We start from the raw sequence: 19,152 nt of genomic DNA on the forward strand, positions 1-19,152 counted from the left end.
CTCTCTAATCCAGCCTTTTTCAAACCTCTCCTCTGGGACTGGGATACATTTCAAACCTCTCCTCTGAGACCTCAAGACGTTTCAAACATCTCCTCTGGGACCTCAAGACATTTCAAACCTCTCCTCTGGGACTGGGATACATTTCAAACCTCTCCTCTGGGACTGAGATAAATTCCAAACATCTCCTCTGGGACTGAGATACATTCCAAACCTCTCCTCTGGGACCTCAAGACGTTTTATAACTCCTTATAGCTCTGAACTTACTCACCTGATTCACGTAGTCCAGGGCTTGAAGATTAGTTGACAAGTTGAATCAAGTGTTCCAGCTGTGGAATAGTTTAAATACATGGAACGGCTGGGGGTCCCCGAGGAGAAGTTGGAGAACGGCTGGGGGTCCCCGAGGAGAAGTTGGAGAACGGCTGGGGGTCCCCGAGGAGAGGTTAGAGAACGGCTGGGGGTCCCCGTGGAGAAGTTGGAGAACGGCTGGGGGTCCCCGAGGAGAAGTTGGAGAACGGCTGGGGGTCCCCGTTGAGAGGTTAGAGAACGGCTGGGGGTCCCCGAGGAGAAGTTGGAGAACGGCTGGGGGTCCCCGAGGAGAGGTTAGAGAACGGCTGGGGGTCCCCGTGGAGAAGTTGGAGAACGGCTGGGGGTCCCCGAGGAGAAGTTGGAGAACGGCTGGGGGTCCCCGTGGAGAGGTTAGAGAACGGCTGGGGGTCCCCGAGGAGAGGTTAGAGAACGGCTGGGGGTCCCCGTGGAGAGGTTAGAGAACGGCTGGGGGTCCCCGAGGAGAAGTTGGAGAACGGCTGGGAGACCCCGAGGAGAAGTTGGAGAACGGCTGGGGGTCCCCGAGGAGAGGTTGGAGAACGGCTGGGGGTCCCCGAGGAGAGGTTGGAGAACGGCTGGGGGTCCCAGAGGAGAGATTTGAAAAGGGCTGCTTTGTCTGGACTCTGAAAAGTTAGTTGCAGAGCGTAGCCCAGCCCACTTACTTGATGTATGTGAGAGCATTGCCCTCTGGGAAGTCGTAGGGGTGTCGTTTCCTGAAGACGTGTCCCACCCTGCTGCAGGGCAGAATCTCCAGGCTCCCGCCACACATCCACACCCTGAAGGACAACTCTGAGGAGGGAGGGACACAGTATGTACAGGGAAACCCTAACAGAATCTCCAGGCTCCCAACACACATCCACACCCTGAAGGACAACTCTGAGGAGGGAGGGACACAGTAGGTAAAGGGAAACCCTAACCCTAACCCTAGCCCTAACCCTAAACCCTAACCCTAACCCCCTAACCCTTAACCCTTAACCCTAACCCCTAACCCCTAACCCCTACCCCTTCCCTTTTGTTACGTTACAGCCGTACTCTAAAATGTTCCTCCTCAATCTACACACAATACCCCATAATGACATCACAATACCCCATAATGACATCACAATACCCCATAATGACATCACAATACCCCATAATGACATCACAATACCCCATAATGACATCACAATACCCCATAATGACATCACAATACCCCATAATGACATCACAATACCCCATAATGACATCACAATACCCCATAATGACATCACAATACCCCATAATGACATCACAATACCCCATAATGACATCACAATACCCCATAATTACCCCATTATGGGGTGATGTTATTATGGGGTATTGATGATGATGATGAAAAAAACTATTGAATCAATTTTAGAATAAGACTGTAACAGAACAAAATCTGGAAAAAGTCAAGGGGTCTGAATACTTTCCAAATTTCACTGTATATTCAATATGTAGGAGATTATACGCACACACGTAGACACACACACACACACATTGTTTATATTTAATATGTGTCAACACGAACACACACATATACACAGTCTGGTCTGCCAACACACATCCCCACTCTGAGCGACAGCTCTGAAGAGTGACACCAGGACAGACAGACACAGACAGGATATGTGTTATATTTATAGGAGATTATACAGAGAGAGACACCATTAACCTCCCGAGCTTCTTGTTCTGACTGATGTGTACCAGATGAAGTATACGGCCAACTCTGCTAATGAGGGCTAATGCAGATCAGACAAGTAGTTCTGTTGGAGGACTCAGTGTGAGATGCTTCTTGTTCAGTTCTAACAGACAAGCTCCACCAGATAAAGGCAAATTATAGAATTTACTTTCAAATAACGGGCATGATGATGATCTGCCATTTAAATCCTGATGTGATTGAGTGTTACTGTCAACACACAGTGGGGCAAAAAAGTATTTAGTCAGCCACCAATTGTGCAAGTTCTCCCACTTAAAAAGACGAGAGAGGCCTGTAATTTTCATCAAAGGTACACTTCAACTATGACAGACAAAATGAGGGGAAAAAATCCAGAAAATCACATTGTAGGATTTTTAATGAATTTATTTGCAAATTATGGTGGAAAATAAGTATTGTAGGTCTGGTCAAATGAATATCGTTTTGAAGCTAAACCCAGGTCTGCACGCCACATAGTGTTGGTATCTCTGAGGTCCTACTAGTCGGTTGTCAAGCATCTCCTGGATTCCACTCAGCCTACAAGACACTGATGCAGACCTTTGGAACGTTATAAAAAGTCTAATAAATCCATGTAATATAGTCTACCTACACCATCACAATAAATCCATGTAATATAGTCTACCTACACCATCACAATAAATCCATGTAATATAGTCTACACCATCACAATAAATCCATGTAATATAGCCTACACCATCACAATAAATCCATGTAATATAGTCTACACCATCACAATAAATCCATGTAATATAGTCTACACCATCACAATAAATCCATGTAATATAGTCTACCTACACCATCACAATAAATCCATGTAATATAGTCTACACCATCACAATAAATCCATGTAATATAGCCTACACCATCACAATAAATCCATGTAATATAGTCTACACCATCACAATAAATCCATGTAATATAGTCTACACCATCACAATACATCCATGTAATATAGTCTACCTACACCATCACAATAAATCCATGTAATATAGTCTACCTACACCATCACAATAAATCCATGTAATATAGTCTACCTACACCATCACAATAAATCCATATAATATAGTCTACCTACACCATCACAATAAATCCATGTAATATAGTCTACCTACACCATCACAATAAATCCATGTAATATAGTCTACCTACACCATCACAATAAATCCATGTAATATAGTCTACACCATCACAATAAATCCATGTAATATAGTCTACCTACACCATCACAATAAATCCATGTAATATAGTCTACACCATCACAATAAATCCATGTAATATAGTCTACCTACACCATCACAATAAATCCATGTAATATAGTCTACACCATCACAATAAATCCATGTAATATAGTCTACCTAAACCATCACAATAAATCCATGTAATATAGTCTACCTACACCATCACAATAAATCCATGTAATATAGTCTACACCATCACAATAAATCCATGTAATATAGTCTACCCCATCACAATAAATCCATGTAATATAGTCTACACCATCACAATAAATCCATGTAATATAGTCTACCTACACCATCACAATAAATCCATGTAATATAGTCTACCCCATCACAATAAATCCATGTAATATAGTCTACCTACACCATCACAATAAATCCATGTAATATAGTCTACACCATCACAATAAATCCATATAGTATAGTCTACCTACACCATCATAATAAATCCATGTAATATAGTCTACCTACACCATCACAATAAATCCATGTAATATAGTCTACCTACACCATCACAATAAATCCATGTAATATAGTCTACCTACACCATCACAATAAATCCATGTAATATAGTCTACCTACACCATCACAATAAATCCATGTAATATAGTCTACACCATCACAATAAATCCATGTAATATAGTCTACACCATCACAATAAATCCATGTAATATAGTCTACACCATCACAATAAATCCATGTAATATAGTCTACACCATCACAATAAATCCATGTAATATAGTCTACCTACACCATCACAATAAATCCATGTAATATAGTCTACCTACACCATCACAATAAATCCATGTAATATAGTCTACACCATCACAATAAATCCATGTAATATAGTCTACCTACACCATCACAATAAATCCATGTAATATAGTCTACACCATCACAATAAATCCATGTAATATAGTCTACACCATCACAATAAATCCATGTAATATAGTCTACCTACACCATCACAATAAATCCATGTAATATAGCCTACACCATCACAATAAATCCATGTAATATAGTCTACACCATCACAATAAATCCATGTAATATAGTCTACCTACACCATCACAATAAATCCATGTAATATAGCCTACACCATCACAATAAATCCATGTAATATAGTCTACCTACACCATCACAATAAATCCATGTAATATAGCCTACCTACACCATCACAATAAATCCATATAATATAGTCTACACCATCACAATAAATCCATTATTTATTTTAGACTGGTCTAAAGAAACATGATATGAAGGAAATGTAGTCTATTTCAGAAGAACAGAATAACATCCTCTGAGTTGTCCTCATGTTAGGGTCCTGGTGTGGCTATGCCAAATGGCTGTGGGCTACATCCTCTGAGTTGTCCTCATGTTAGGGTCCTGGTGTGGCTATGCCAAATGGCTGTGGGCTACATCCTCTGAGTTGTCCTCATGTTAGGGTCCTGGTGTGGCTATGCCAAATGGCTGTGGGCTACATCCTCTGAGTTGTCCTTATGTTAGGGTCCTGGTGTGGCTATGCCAAATGGCTGTGGGCTACATCCTCTGAGTTGTCCTCATGTTAGGGTCCTGGTGTGGCTATGCCAAATGGCTGTGGGCTACATCCTCTGAGTTGTCCTCATGTTAGGGTCCTGGTGTGGCTATGCCAAATGGCTGTGGGCTACATTCTCTGAGTTGTCCTCATGTTAGGGTCCTGGTGTGGCTATGCCAAATGGCTGTGGGCTACATCCTCTGAGTTGTCCTTATGTTAGGGTCCTGGTGTGGCTATGCCAAATGGCTGTGGGCTACATTCTCTGAGTTGTCCTCATGTTAGGGTCCTGGTGTGGCTATGCCAAATGACTGTGGGCTACATCCTCTGAGTTGTCCTTATGTTAGGGTCCTGGTGTGGCTATGCCAAATGGCTGTGGGCTACATCCTCTGAGTTGTCCTCATGTTAGGGTCCTGGTGTGGCTATGCCAAATGGCTGTGGGCTACATTCTCTGAGTTGTCCTCATGTTAGGGTCCTGGTGTGGCTATGCCAAATGGCTGTGGGCTACATCCTCTGAGTTGTCCTTATGGGTATGTTAGGGTCCTGGTGTGGCTATGCCAAATGGCTGTGGGCTACATCCTCTGAGTTGTCCTCATGTTAGGGTCCTGGTGTGGCTATGCCAAATGGCTGTGGGCTACATCCTCTGAGTTGTCCTCATGTTAGGGTCCTGGTGTGGCTATGCCAAATGGCTGTGGGCTACATCCTCTGAGTTGTCCTCATGTTAGGGTCCTGGTGTGGCTATGCCAAATGGCTGTGGGCTACATACTCTGAGTTGTCCTCATGTTAGGGTCCTGGTGTGGCTATGCCAAATGTCTGTGGGCTACATCCTCTGAGTTGTAGGTATGTTAGGGTCCTGGTGTGGCTATGCCAAATGGCTGTGGGCTACATCCGCTGAGTTGTCCTTATGTTAGGGTCCTGGTGTGGCTATGCCAAATGGCTGTGGGCTACATACTCTGAGTTGTCCTCATGTTAGGGTCCTGGTGTGGCTATGCCAAATGGCTGTGGGCTACATACTCTGAGTTGTCCTCATGTTAGGGTCCTGGTGTGGCTATGCCAAATGGCTGTGGGCTACATCCTCTGAGTTGTCCTCATGTTAGGGTCCTGGTGTGGCTATGCCAAATGGCTGTGGGCTACATCCTCTGAGTTGTCCTCATGTTAGGGTCCTGGTGTGGCTATGCCAAATGGCTGTGGGCTACATCCTCTGAGTTGTCCTTATGTTAGGGTCCTGGTGTGGCTATGCCAAATGGCTGTGGGCTACATCCTCTGAGTTGTCCTCATGTTAGGGTCCTGGTGTGGCTATGCCAAATGGCTGTGGGCTACATCCTCTGAGTTGTCCTCATGTTAGGGTCCTGGTGTGGCTATGCCAAATGGCTGTGGGCTACATCCTCTGAGTTGTCCTCATGTTAGGGTCCTGGTGTGGCTATGCCAAATGACTGTGGGCTACATCCTCTGAGTTGTCCTCATGTTAGGGTTCTGGTGTGGCTATGCCAAATGACTGTGGGCTACATCCTCTGAGTTGTCCTCATGTTAGGGTCCTGGTGTGGCTATGCCAAATGGCTGTGGGCTACATCCTCTGAATTGTCCTCATGTTAGGGTCCTGGTGTGGCTGTGCCAAATGGCTGTGGGCTACATCCTCTGAGTTGTCCTCATGTTAGGGTCCTGGTGTGGCTATGCCAAATGGCTGTGGGCTACATACTCTGAGTTGTCCTCATGTTAGGGTCCTGGTGTGGCTATGCCAAATGGCTGTGGGCTACATCCTCTGAGTTGTCCTCATGTTAGGGTCCTGGTGTGGCTATGCCAAATGGCTGTGGGCTACATCCTCTGAGTTGTCCTCATGTTAGGGTCCTGGTGTGGCTATGCCAAATGGCTGTGGGCTACATTCTCTGAGTTGTCCTCATGTTAGGGTCCTGGTGTGGCTATGCCAAATGGCTGTGGGCTACATCCTCTGAGTTGTCCTTATGTTAGGGTCCTGGTGTGGCTATGCCAAATGGCTGTGGGCTACATTCTCTGAGTTGTCCTCATGTTAGGGTCCTGGTGTGGCTATGCCAAATGACTGTGGGCTACATCCTCTGAGTTGTCCTTATGTTAGGGTCCTGGTGTGGCTATGCCAAATGGCTGTGGGCTACATCCTCTGAGTTGTCCTCATGTTAGGGTCCTGGTGTGGCTATGCCAAATGGCTGTGGGCTACATTCTCTGAGTTGTCCTCATGTTAGGGTCCTGGTGTGGCTATGCCAAATGGCTGTGGGCTACATCCTCTGAGTTGTCCTTATGGGTATGTTAGGGTCCTGGTGTGGCTATGCCAAATGGCTGTGGGCTACATCCTCTGAGTTGTCCTCATGTTAGGGTCCTGGTGTGGCTATGCCAAATGGCTGTGGGCTACATCCTCTGAGTTGTCCTCATGTTAGGGTCCTGGTGTGGCTATGCCAAATGGCTGTGGGCTACATCCTCTGAGTTGTCCTCATGTTAGGGTCCTGGTGTGGCTATGCCAAATGGCTGTGGGCTACATACTCTGAGTTGTCCTCATGTTAGGGTCCTGGTGTGGCTATGCCAAATGTCTGTGGGCTACATCCTCTGAGTTGTAGGTATGTTAGGGTCCTGGTGTGGCTATGCCAAATGGCTGTGGGCTACATCCGCTGAGTTGTCCTTATGTTAGGGTCCTGGTGTGGCTATGCCAAATGGCTGTGGGCTACATACTCTGAGTTGTCCTCATGTTAGGGTCCTGGTGTGGCTATGCCAAATGGCTGTGGGCTACATACTCTGAGTTGTCCTCATGTTAGGGTCCTGGTGTGGCTATGCCAAATGGCTGTGGGCTACATCCTCTGAGTTGTCCTTATGTTAGGGTCCTGGTGTGGCTATGCCAAATGGCTGTGGGCTACATCCTCTGAGTTGTCTTCATGTTAGGGTCCTGGTGTGGCTATGCCAAATGGCTGTGGGCTACATCCTCTGAGTTGTCCTCATGTTAGGGTCCTGGTGTGGCTATGCCAAATGACTGTGGGCTACATCCTCTGAGTTGTCCTCATGTTAGGGTCCTGGTGTGGCTATGCCAAATGACTGTGGGCTACATCCTCTGAGTTGTCCTCATGTTAGGGTCCTGGTGTGGCTATGCCAAATGGCTGTGGGCTACATCCTCTGAGTTGTCCTCATGTTAGGGTCCTGGTGTGGCTATGCCAAATGGCTGTGGGCTACATCCTCTGAGTTGTCCTTATGGGTATGTTAGGGTCCTGGTGTGGCTATGCCAAATGGCTGTGGGCTACATCCTCTGAGTTGTCCTCATGTTAGGGTCCTGGTGTGGCTATGCCAAATGACTGTGGGCTACATCCTCTGAGTTGTCCTCATGTTAGGGTCCTGGTGTGGCTATGCCAAATGACTGTGGGCTACATCCTCTGAGTTGTCCTCATGTTAAGGTCCTGGTGTGGCTATGCCAAATGACTGTGGGCTACATCCTCTGAGTTGTCCTCATGTTAGGGTCCTGGTGTGGCTATGCCAAATGACTGTGGGCTACATCCTCTGAGTTGTCCTGATGTTAGGGTCCTGGTGTGGCTATGCCAAATGGCTGTGGGCTACATCCTCTGAGTTGTCCTTATGTTAGGGTCCTGGTGTGGCTATGCCAAATGGCTGTGGGCTACATCCTCTGAGTTGTCCTCATGTTAGGGTCCTGGTGTGGCTGTGCCAAATGGCTGTGGGCTACATCCTCTGAGTTGTCCTTATGGGTATGTCAGGGTCCTGGTGTGGCTATGCCAAATGACTGTGGGCTACATCCTCTGAGTTGTCCTCATGTTAGGGTCCTGGTGTGGCTATGCCAAATGGCTGTGGGCTACATCCTCTGAGTTGTCCTTATGGGTATGTTAGGGTCCTGGTGTGGCTATGCCAAATGGCTGTGGGCTACATCCTCTGAGTTGTCCTCATGTTAAGGTCCTGGTGTGGCAATGCCAAATGACTGTGGGCTACATCCTCTGAGTTGTCCTCATGTTAGGGTCCTGGTGTGGCTATGCCAAATGGCTGTGGGCTACATCCTCTGAGTTGTCCTTATGTTAGGGTCCTGGTGTGGCTATGCCAAATGGCTGTGGGCTACATCCTCTGAGTTGTCCTCATGTTAGGGTCCTGGTGTGGCTATGCCAAATGACTGTGGGCTACATCCTCTGAGTTGTCCTTATGTTAGGGTCCTGGTGTGGCTATGCCAAATGGCTGTGGGCTACATCCTCTGAGTTGTCCTCATGTTAGGGTCCTGGTGTGGCTATGCCAAATGACTGTGGGCTACATCCTCTGAGTTGTCCTCATGTTAGGGTCCTGGTGTGGCTATGCCAAATGACTGTGGGCTACATCCTCTGAGTTGTCCTCATGTTAGGGTCCTGGTGTGGCTATGCCAAATGGCTGTGGGCTACATCCTCTGAGTTGTCCTCATGTTAGGGTCCTGGTGTGGCTATGCCAAATGACTGTGGGCTACATCCTCTGAGTTGTCCTCATGTTAGGGTCCTGGTGTGGCTATGCCAAATGACTGTGGGCTACATCCTCTGAGTTGTCCTCATGTTAGGGTCCTGGTGTGGCTATGCCAAATGGCTGTGGGCTACATCCTCTGAGTTGTCCTCATGTTAGGGTCCTGGTGTGGCTATGCCAAATGACTGTGGGCTACATCCTCTGAGTTGTCCTCATGTTAGGGTCCTGGTGTGGCTATGCCAAATGGCTGTGGGCTACATCCTCTGAGTTGTCCTCATGTTAGGGTCCTGGTGTGGCTATGCCAAATGACTGTGGGCTACATCCTCTGAGTTGTCCTCATGTTAGGGTCCTGGTGTGGCTATGCCAAATGGCTGTGGGCTACATCCTCTGAGTTGTCCTCATGTTAGGGTCCTGGTGTGGCTATGCCAAATGACTGTGGGCTACATCCTCTGAGTTGTCCTCATGTTAGGGTCCTGGTGTGGCTATGCCAAATGACTGTGGGCTACATCCTCTGAGTTGTCCTCATGTTAGGGTCCTGGTGTGGCTATGCCAAATGGCTGTGGGCTACATCCTCTGAGTTGTCCTCATGTTAGGGTCCTGGTGTGGCTATGCCAAATGACTGTGGGCTACATCCTCTGAGTTGTCCTCATGTTAGGGTCCTGGTGTGGCTATGCCAAATGGCTGTGGGCTACATCCTCTGAGTTGTCCTCATGTTAGGGTCCTGGTGTGGCTATGCCAAATGACTGTGGGCTACATCCTCTGAGTTGTCCTCATGTTAGGGTCCTGGTGTGGCTATGCCAAATGACTGTGGGCTACATCCTCTGAGTTGTCCTCATGTTAGGGTCCTGGTGTGGCTATGCCAAATGGCTGTGGGCTACATCCTCTGAGTTGTCCTCATGTTAGGGTCCTGGTGTGGCTGTGCCAAATGGCTGTGGGCTACATCCTCTGAGTTGTCCTCATGTTAGGGTCCTGGTGTGGCTGTGCCATATGACTGTGGGCTACATCCTCTGAGTTGTCCTCATGTTAGGGTCCTGGTGTGGCTATGCCAAATGACTGTGGGCTACATCCTCTGAGTTGTCCTCATGTTAGGGTCCTGGTGTGGCTATGCCAAATGGCTGTGGGCTACATCCTCTGAGTTGTCCTTATGTTAGGGTCCTGGTGTGGTTATGCCAAATGACTGTGGGCTACATCCTCTGAGTTGTCCTCATGTTAGGGTCCTGGTGTGGCTATGCCAAATGGCTGTGGGCTACATCCTCTGAGTTGTCCTCATGTTAAGGTCCTGGTGTGGCTATGCCAAATGTCTGTGGGCTACATCCTCTGAGTTGTCCTCATGTTAGGGTCCTGGTGTGGCTATGCCAAATGGCTGTGGGCTACATCCTCTGAGTTGTCCTCATGTTAGGGTCCTGGTGTGGCTATGCCAAATGGCTGTGGGCTACATCCTCTGAGTTGTCCTTATGTTAGGGTCCTGGTGTGGCTATGCCAAATGACTGTGGGCTACATCCTCTGAGTTGTCCTTATGTTAGGGTCCTGGTGTGGCTATGCCAAATGACTGTGGGCTACATCCTCTGAGTTGTCCTTATGTTAGGGTCCTGGTGTGGCTATGCCAAATGACTGTGGGCTACATCCTCTGAGTTGTCCTTATGTTAGGGTCCTGGTGTGGCTATGCCAAATGGCTGTGGGCTACATCCTCTGAGTTGTCCTTATGTTAGGGTCCTGGTGTGGCTATGCCAAATGACTGTGGGATACATCCTCTGAGTTGTCCTCATGTTAGGGTCCTGGTGTGGCTATGCCAAATGGCTGTGGGCTACATCCTCTGAGTTGTCCTTATGGGTATGTTAGGGTCCTGGTGTGGCTATGCCAAATGGCTGTGGGCTACATCCTCTGAGTTGTCCTCATGTTAGGGTCCTGGTGTGGCTATGCCAAATGGCTGTGGGCTACATCCTCTGAGTTGTCCTCATGTTAAGGTCCTGGTGTGGCTATGCCAAATGACTGTGGGCTACATCCTCTGAGTTGTCCTCATGTTAGGGTCCTGGTGTGGCTATGCCAAATGACTGTGGGCTACATCCTCTGAGTTGTCCTGATGTTAGGGTCCTGGTGTGGCTATGCCAAATGGCTGTGGGCTACATCCTCTGAGTTGTCCTTATGTTAGGGTCCTGGTGTGGCTATGCCAAATGGCTGTGGGCTACATCCTCTGAGTTGTCCTCATGTTAGGGTCCTGGTGTGGCTGTGCCAAATGGCTGTGGGCTACATCCTCTGAGTTGTCCTTATGGGTATGTCAGGGTCCTGGTGTGGCTATGCCAAATGACTGTGGGCTACATCCTCTGAGTTGTCCTCATGTTAGGGTCCTGGTGTGGCTATGCCAAATGGCTGTGGGCTACATCCTCTGAGTTGTCCTTATGGGTATGTTAGGGTCCTGGTGTGGCTATGCCAAATGGCTGTGGGCTACATCCTCTGAGTTGTCCTCATGTTAAGGTCCTGGTGTGGCAATGCCAAATGACTGTGGGCTACATCCTCTGAGTTGTCCTCATGTTAGGGTCCTGGTGTGGCTATGCCAAATGGCTGTGGGCTACATCCTCTGAGTTGTCCTTATGTTAGGGTCCTGGTGTGGCTATGCCAAATGGCTGTGGGCTACATCCTCTGAGTTGTCCTCATGTTAGGGTCCTGGTGTGGCTATGCCAAATGACTGTGGGCTACATCCTCTGAGTTGTCCTCATGTTAGGGTCCTGGTGTGGCTATGCCAAATGACTGTGGGCTACATCCTCTGAGTTGTCCTCATGTTAGGGTCCTGGTGTGGCTATGCCAAATGGCTGTGGGCTACATCCTCTGAGTTGTCCTCATGTTAGGGTCCTGGTGTGGCTATGCCAAATGACTGTGGGCTACATCCTCTGAGTTGTCCTCATGTTAGGGTCCTGGTGTGGCTATGCCAAATGGCTGTGGGCTACATCCTCTGAGTTGTCCTCATGTTAGGGTCCTGGTGTGGCTATGCCAAATGACTGTGGGCTACATCCTCTGAGTTGTCCTCATGTTAGGGTCCTGGTGTGGCTATGCCAAATGGCTGTGGGCTACATCCTCTGAGTTGTCCTCATGTTAGGGTCCTGGTGTGGCTATGCCAAATGACTGTGGGCTACATCCTCTGAGTTGTCCTCATGTTAGGGTCCTGGTGTGGCTATGCCAAATGACTGTGGGCTACATCCTCTGAGTTGTCCTCATGTTAGGGTCCTGGTGTGGCTATGCCAAATGGCTGTGGGCTACATCCTCTGAGTTGTCCTCATGTTAGGGTCCTGGTGTGGCTATGCCAAATGACTGTGGGCTACATCCTCTGAGTTGTCCTCATGTTAGGGTCCTGGTGTGGCTATGCCAAATGGCTGTGGGCTACATCCTCTGAGTTGTCCTCATGTTAGGGTCCTGGTGTGGCTATGCCAAATGACTGTGGGCTACATCCTCTGAGTTGTCCTCATGTTAGGGTCCTGGTGTGGCTATGCCAAATGACTGTGGGCTACATCCTCTGAGTTGTCCTCATGTTAGGGTCCTGGTGTGGCTATGCCAAATGGCTGTGGGCTACATCCTCTGAGTTGTCCTCATGTTAGGGTCCTGGTGTGGCTGTGCCAAATGGCTGTGGGCTACATCCTCTGAGTTGTCCTCATGTTAGGGTCCTGGTGTGGCTGTGCCATATGACTGTGGGCTACATCCTCTGAGTTGTCCTCATGTTAGGGTCCTGGTGTGGCTATGCCAAATGACTGTGGGCTACATCCTCTGAGTTGTCCTCATGTTAGGGTCCTGGTGTGGCTATGCCAAATGGCTGTGGGCTACATCCTCTGAGTTGTCCTTATGTTAGGGTCCTGGTGTGGTTATGCCAAATGACTGTGGGCTACATCCTCTGAGTTGTCCTCATGTTAGGGTCCTGGTGTGGCTATGCCAAATGGCTGTGGGCTACATCCTCTGAGTTGTCCTCATGTTAAGGTCCTGGTGTGGCTATGCCAAATGTCTGTGGGCTACATCCTCTGAGTTGTCCTCATGTTAGGGTCCTGGTGTGGCTATGCCAAATGGCTGTGGGCTACATCCTCTGAGTTGTCCTCATGTTAGGGTCCTGGTGTGGCTATGCCAAATGGCTGTGGGCTACATCCTCTGAGTTGTCCTTATGTTAGGGTCCTGGTGTGGCTATGCCAAATGACTGTGGGCTACATCCTCTGAGTTGTCCTTATGTTAGGGTCCTGGTGTGGCTATGCCAAATGACTGTGGGCTACATCCTCTGAGTTGTCCTTATGTTAGGGTCCTGGTGTGGCTATGCCAAATGACTGTGGGCTACATCCTCTGAGTTGTCCTTATGTTAGGGTCCTGGTGTGGCTATGCCAAATGGCTGTGGGCTACATCCTCTGAGTTGTCCTTATGTTAGGGTCCTGGTGTGGCTATGCCAAATGACTGTGGGATACATCCTCTGAGTTGTCCTCATGTTAGGGTCCTGGTGTGGCTATGCCAAATGGCTGTGGGCTACATCCTCTGAGTTGTCCTTATGGGTATGTTAGGGTCCTGGTGTGGCTATGCCAAATGGCTGTGGGCTACATCCTCTGAGTTGTCCTCATGTTAGGGTCCTGGTGTGGCTATGCCAAATGGCTGTGGGCTACATCCTCTGAGTTGTCCTTATGGGTATGTTAGGGTCCTGGTGTGGCTATGCCAAATGGCTGTGGGCTACATCCTCTGAGTTGTCCTCATGTTAGGGTCCTGGTGTGGCTATGCCAAATGGCTGTGGGCTACATCCTCTGAGTTGTCCTTATGGGTATGTTAGGGTCCTGGTGTGGCTATGCCAAATGGCTGTGGGCTACATCCTCTGAGTTGTCCTCATGTTAGGGTCCTGGTGTGGCTATGCCAAATGGCTGTGGGCTACATCCTCTGAGTTGTCCTCATGTTAGGGTCCTGGTGTGGCTATGCCAAATGGCTGTGGGCTACATCCTCTGAGTTGTCCTCATGTTAGGGTCCTGGTGTGGCTATGCCAAATGGCTGTGGGCTACATCCTCTGAGTTGTCCTCATGTTAGGGTCCTGGTGTGGCTATGCCAAATCGCTGTGGGCTACATCCTCTGAGTTGTCCTCATGTTAGGGTCCTGGTGTGGCTATGCCAAATGGCTGTGGGCTACATCCTCTGAGTTGTCCTTATGTTAGGGTCCTGGTGTGGCTATGCCAAATGGCTGTGGGCTACATCCTCTGAGTTGTCCTCATGTTAGGGTCCTGGTGTGGCTATGCCAAATGGCTGTGGGCTACATCCTCTGAGTTGTCCTCATGTTAGGGTCCTGGTGTGGCTCTGCCAAATGGCTGTGGGCTACATCCTCTGAGTTGTCCTTATGGGTATGTTAGGGTCCTGGTGTGGCTATGCCAAATGGCTGTGGGCTACATCCTCTGAGTTGTCCTCATGTTAGGGTCCTGGTGTGGCTATGCCAAATGGCTGTGGGCTACATCCTCTGAGTTGTCCTCATGTTAGGGTCCTGGTGTGGCTATGCCAAATGACTGTGGGCTACATCCTCTGAGTTGTCCTTATGTTAGGGTCCTGGTGTGGCTATGCCAAATGGCTGTGGGCTACATCCTCTGAGTTGTCCTCATGTTAGGGTCCTGGTGTGGCTATGCCAAATGGCTGTGGGCTACATCCTCTGAGTTGTCCTCATGTTAGGGTCCTGGTGTGGCTATGCCAAATGGCTGTGGGCTACATCCTCTGAGTTGTCCTCATGTTAGGGTCCTGGTGTGGCTATGCCAAATGGCTGTGGGCTACATTCTCTGAGTTGTCCTCATGTTAGGGTCCTGGTGTGGCTATGCCAAATGGCTGTGGGCTACATCCTCTGAGTTGTCCTTATGTTAGGGTCCTGGTGTGGCTATGCCAAATGGCTGTGGGCTACATTCTCTGAGTTGTCCTCATGTTAGGGTCCTGGTGTGGCTATGCCAAATGACTGTGGGCTACATCCTCTGAGTTGTCCTTATGTTAGGGTCCTGGTGTGGCTATGCCAAATGGCTGTGGGCTACATCCTCTGAGTTGTCCTCATGTTAGGGTCCTGGTGTGGCTATGCCAAATGGCTGTGGGCTACATTCTCTGAGTTGTCCTCATGTTAGGGTCCTGGTGTGGCTATGCCAAATGGCTGTGGGCTACATCCTCTGAGTTGTCCTTATGGGTATGTTAGGGTCCTGGTGTGGCTATGCCAAATGGCTGTGGGCTACATCCTCTGAGTTGTCCTCATGTTAGGGTCCTGGTGTGGCTATGCCAAATGGCTGTGGGCTACATCCTCTGAGTTGTCCTCATGTTAGGGTCCTGGTGTGGCTATGCCAAATGGCTGTGGGCTACATCCTCTGAGTTGTCCTTATGGGTATGTTAGGGTCCTGGTGTGGCTATGCCAAATGGCTGTGGGCTACATCCTCTGAGTTGTCCTCATGTTAGGGTCCTGGTGTGGCTATGCCAAATGGCTGTGGGCTACATCCTCTGAGTTGTCCTCATGTTAGAGTCCTGGTGTGGCTATGCCAAATGGCTGTGGGCTACATCCTCTGAGTTGTCCTCATGTTAGGGTCCTGGTGTGGCTATGCCAAATGGCTGTGGGCTACATCCTCTGAGTTGTCCTCATGTTAGGGTCCTGGTGTGGCTATGCCAAATCGCTGTGGGCTACATCCTCTGAGTTGTCCTCATGTTAGGGTCCTGGTGTGGCTATGCCAAATGGCTGTGGGCTACATCCTCTGAGTTGTCCTTATGTTAGGGTCCTGGTGTGGCTATGCCAAATGGCTGTGGGCTACATCCTCTGAGTTGTCCTCATGTTAGGGTCCTGGTGTGGCTATGCCAAATGGCTGTGGGCTACATCCTCTGAGTTGTCCTCATGTTAGGGTCCTGGTGTGGCTCTGCCAAATGGCTGTGGGCTACATCCTCTGAGTTGTCCTTATGGGTATGTTAGGGTCCTGGTGTGGCTATGCCAAATGGCTGTGGGCTACATCCTCTGAGTTGTCCTCATGTTAGGGTCCTGGTGTGGCTATGCCAAATGGCTGTGGGCTACATCCTCTGAGTTGTCCTCATGTTAGGGTCCTGGTGTGGCTATGCCAAATGACTGTGGGCTACATCCTCTGAGTTGTCCTTATGTTAGGGTCCTGGTGTGGCTATGCCAAATGGCTGTGGGCTACATCCTCTGAGTTGTCCTCATGTTAGGGTCCTGGTGTGGCTATGCCAAATGGCTGTGGGCTACATCCTCTGAGTTGTCCTCATGTTAGGGTCCTGGTGTGGCTATGCCAAATGGCTGTGGGCTACATCCTCTGAGTTGTCCTCATGTTAGGGTCCTGGTGTGGCTATGCCAAATGGCTGTGGGCTACATTCTCTGAGTTGTCCTCATGTTAGGGTCCTGGTGTGGCTATGCCAAATGGCTGTGGGCTACATCCTCTGAGTTGTCCTTATGTTAGGGTCCTGGTGTGGCTATGCCAAATGGCTGTGGGCTACATTCTCTGAGTTGTCCTTATGTTAGGGTCCTGGTGTGGCTATGCCAAATGACTGTGGGCTACATCCTCTGAGTTGTCCTTATGTTAGGGTCCTGGTGTGGCTATGCCAAATGGCTGTGGGCTACATCCTCTGAGTTGTCCTCATGTTAGGGTCCTGGTGTGGCTATGCCAAATGGCTGTGGGCTACATTCTCTGAGTTGTCCTCATGTTAGGGTCCTGGTGTGGCTATGCCAAATGGCTGTGGGCTACATCCTCTGAGTTGTCCTTATGGGTATGTTAGGGTCCTGGTGTGGCTATGCCAAATGGCTGTGGGCTACATCCTCTGAGTTGTCCTCATGTTAGGGTCCTGGTGTGGCTATGCCAAATGGCTGTGGGCTACATCCTCTGAGTTGTCCTCATGTTAGGGTCCTGGTGTGGCTATGCCAAATGGCTGTGGGCTACATCCTCTGAGTTGTCCTCATGTTAGGGTCCTGGTGTGGCTATGCCAAATGGCTGTGGGCTACATACTCTGAGTTGTCCTCATGTTAGGGTCCTGGTGTGGCTATGCCAAATGTCTGTGGGCTACATCCTCTGAGTTGTCCTTATGTTAGGGTCCTGGTGTGGCTATGCCAAATGGCTGTGGGCTACATCCTCTGAGTTGTCCTTATGTTAGGGTCCTGGTGTGGCTATGCCAAATGGCTGTGGGCTACATACTCTGAGTTGTCCTCATGTTAGGGTCCTGGTGTGGCTATGCCAAATGGCTGTGGGCTACATACTCTGAGTTGTCCTCATGTTAGGGTCCTGGTGTGGCTATGCCAAATGGCTGTGGGCTACATCCTCTGAGTTGTCCTTATGTTAGGGTCCTGGTGTGGCTATGCCAAATGGCTGTGGGCTACATCCTCTGAGTTGTCCTCATGTTAGGGTCCTGGTGTGGCTATGCCAAATGGCTGTGGGCTACATCCTCTGAGTTGTCCTCATGTTAGGGTCCTGGTGTGGCTATGCCAAATGAATGTGGGCTACATCCTCTGAGTTGTCCTCATGTTAGGGTCCTGGTGTGGCTATGCCAAATGACTGTGGGCTACATCCTCTGAGTTGTCCTCATGTTAGGGTCCTGGTGTGGCTATGCCAAATGGCTGTGGGCTACATCCTCTGAGTTGTCCTCATGTTAGGGTCCTGGTGTGGCTATGCCAAATGGCTGTGGGCTACATCCTCTGAGTTGTCCTTATGGGTATGTTAGGGTCCTGGTGTGGCTATGCCAAATGGCTGTGGGCTACATCCTCTGAGTTGTCCTCATGTTAGGGTCCTGGTGTGGCTATGCCAAATGACTGTGGGCTACATCCTCTGAGTTGTCCTCATGTTAGGGTCCTGGTGTGGCTATGCCAAATGACTGTGGGCTACATCCTCTGAGTTGTCCTCATGTTAAGGTCCTGGTGTGGCTATGCCAAATGACTGTGGGCTACATCCTCTGAGTTGTCCTCATGTTAGGGTCCTGGTGTGGCTATGCCAAATGACTGTGGGCTACATCCTCTGAGTTGTCCTGATGTTAGGGTCCTGGTGTGGCTATGCCAAATGGCTGTGGGCTACATCCTCTGAGTTGTCCTTATGTTAGGGTCCTGGTGTGGCTATGCCAAATGGCTGTGGGCTACATCCTCTGAGTTGTCCTCATGTTAGGGTCCTGGTGTGGCTGTGCCAAATGGCTGTGGGCTACATCCTCTGAGTTGTCCTTATGGGTATGTCAGGGTCCTGGTGTGGCTATGCCAAATGACTGTGGGCTACATCCTCTGAGTTGTCCTCATGTTAGGGTCCTGGTGTGGCTATGCCAAATGGCTGTGGGCTACATCCTCTGAGTTGTCCTTATGGGTATGTTAGGGTCCTGGTGTGGCTATGCCAAATGGCTGTGGGCTACATCCTCTGAGTTGTCCTCATGTTAAGGTCCTGGTGTGGCTATGCCAAATGACTGTGGGCTACATCCTCTGAGTTGTCCTCATGTTAGGGTCCTGGTGTGGCTATGCCAAATGGCTGTGGGCTACATCCTCTGAGTTGTCCTTATGTTAGGGTCCTGGTGTGGCTATGCCAAATGGCTGTGGGCTACATCCTCTGAGATGTCCTCATGTTAGGGTCCTGGTGTGGCTATGCCAAATGACTGTGGGCTACATCCTCTGAGTTGTCCTTATGTTAGGGTCCTGGTGTGGCTATGCCAAATGGCTGTGGGCTACATCCTCTGAGTTGTCCTCATGTTAGGGTCCTGGTGTGGCTATGCCAAATGACTGTGGGCTACATCCTCTGAGTTGTCCTCATGTTAGGGTCCTGGTGTGGCTATGCCAAATGACTGTGGGCTACATCCTCTGAGTTGTCCTCATGTTAGGGTCCTGGTGTGGCTATGCCAAATGGCTGTGGGCTACATCCTCTGAGTTGTCCTCATGTTAGGGTCCTTGTGTGGCTATGCCAAATGACTGTGGGCTACATCCTCTGAGTTGTCCTCATG

The 19,152-nt window shown here is 49.4% G+C and overlaps 1 protein-coding gene across 1 annotated transcript in view; it reads right to left on the reverse strand.

The window, feature by feature from the left end:
• Positions 1–19,152, reverse strand: part of LOC110518731 (polypeptide N-acetylgalactosaminyltransferase 16-like) — a 106,933-nt gene that overhangs the window by 34,567 nt on the left and 53,214 nt on the right. Inside the window, exon 10 of the mRNA XM_036955398.1 lies at positions 987–1,113. Within this exon, the coding sequence (XP_036811293.1) occupies positions 987–1,113 (127 nt within the window). The remainder of the gene's footprint in view (positions 1–986; positions 1,114–19,152) is intronic.

Source organism: Oncorhynchus mykiss, chromosome 19 (genome assembly GCF_013265735.2).
Source record: "Oncorhynchus mykiss isolate Arlee chromosome 19, USDA_OmykA_1.1, whole genome shotgun sequence".
In the NCBI taxonomy this organism is placed as follows: domain Eukaryota; kingdom Metazoa; phylum Chordata; class Actinopteri; order Salmoniformes; family Salmonidae; genus Oncorhynchus; species Oncorhynchus mykiss.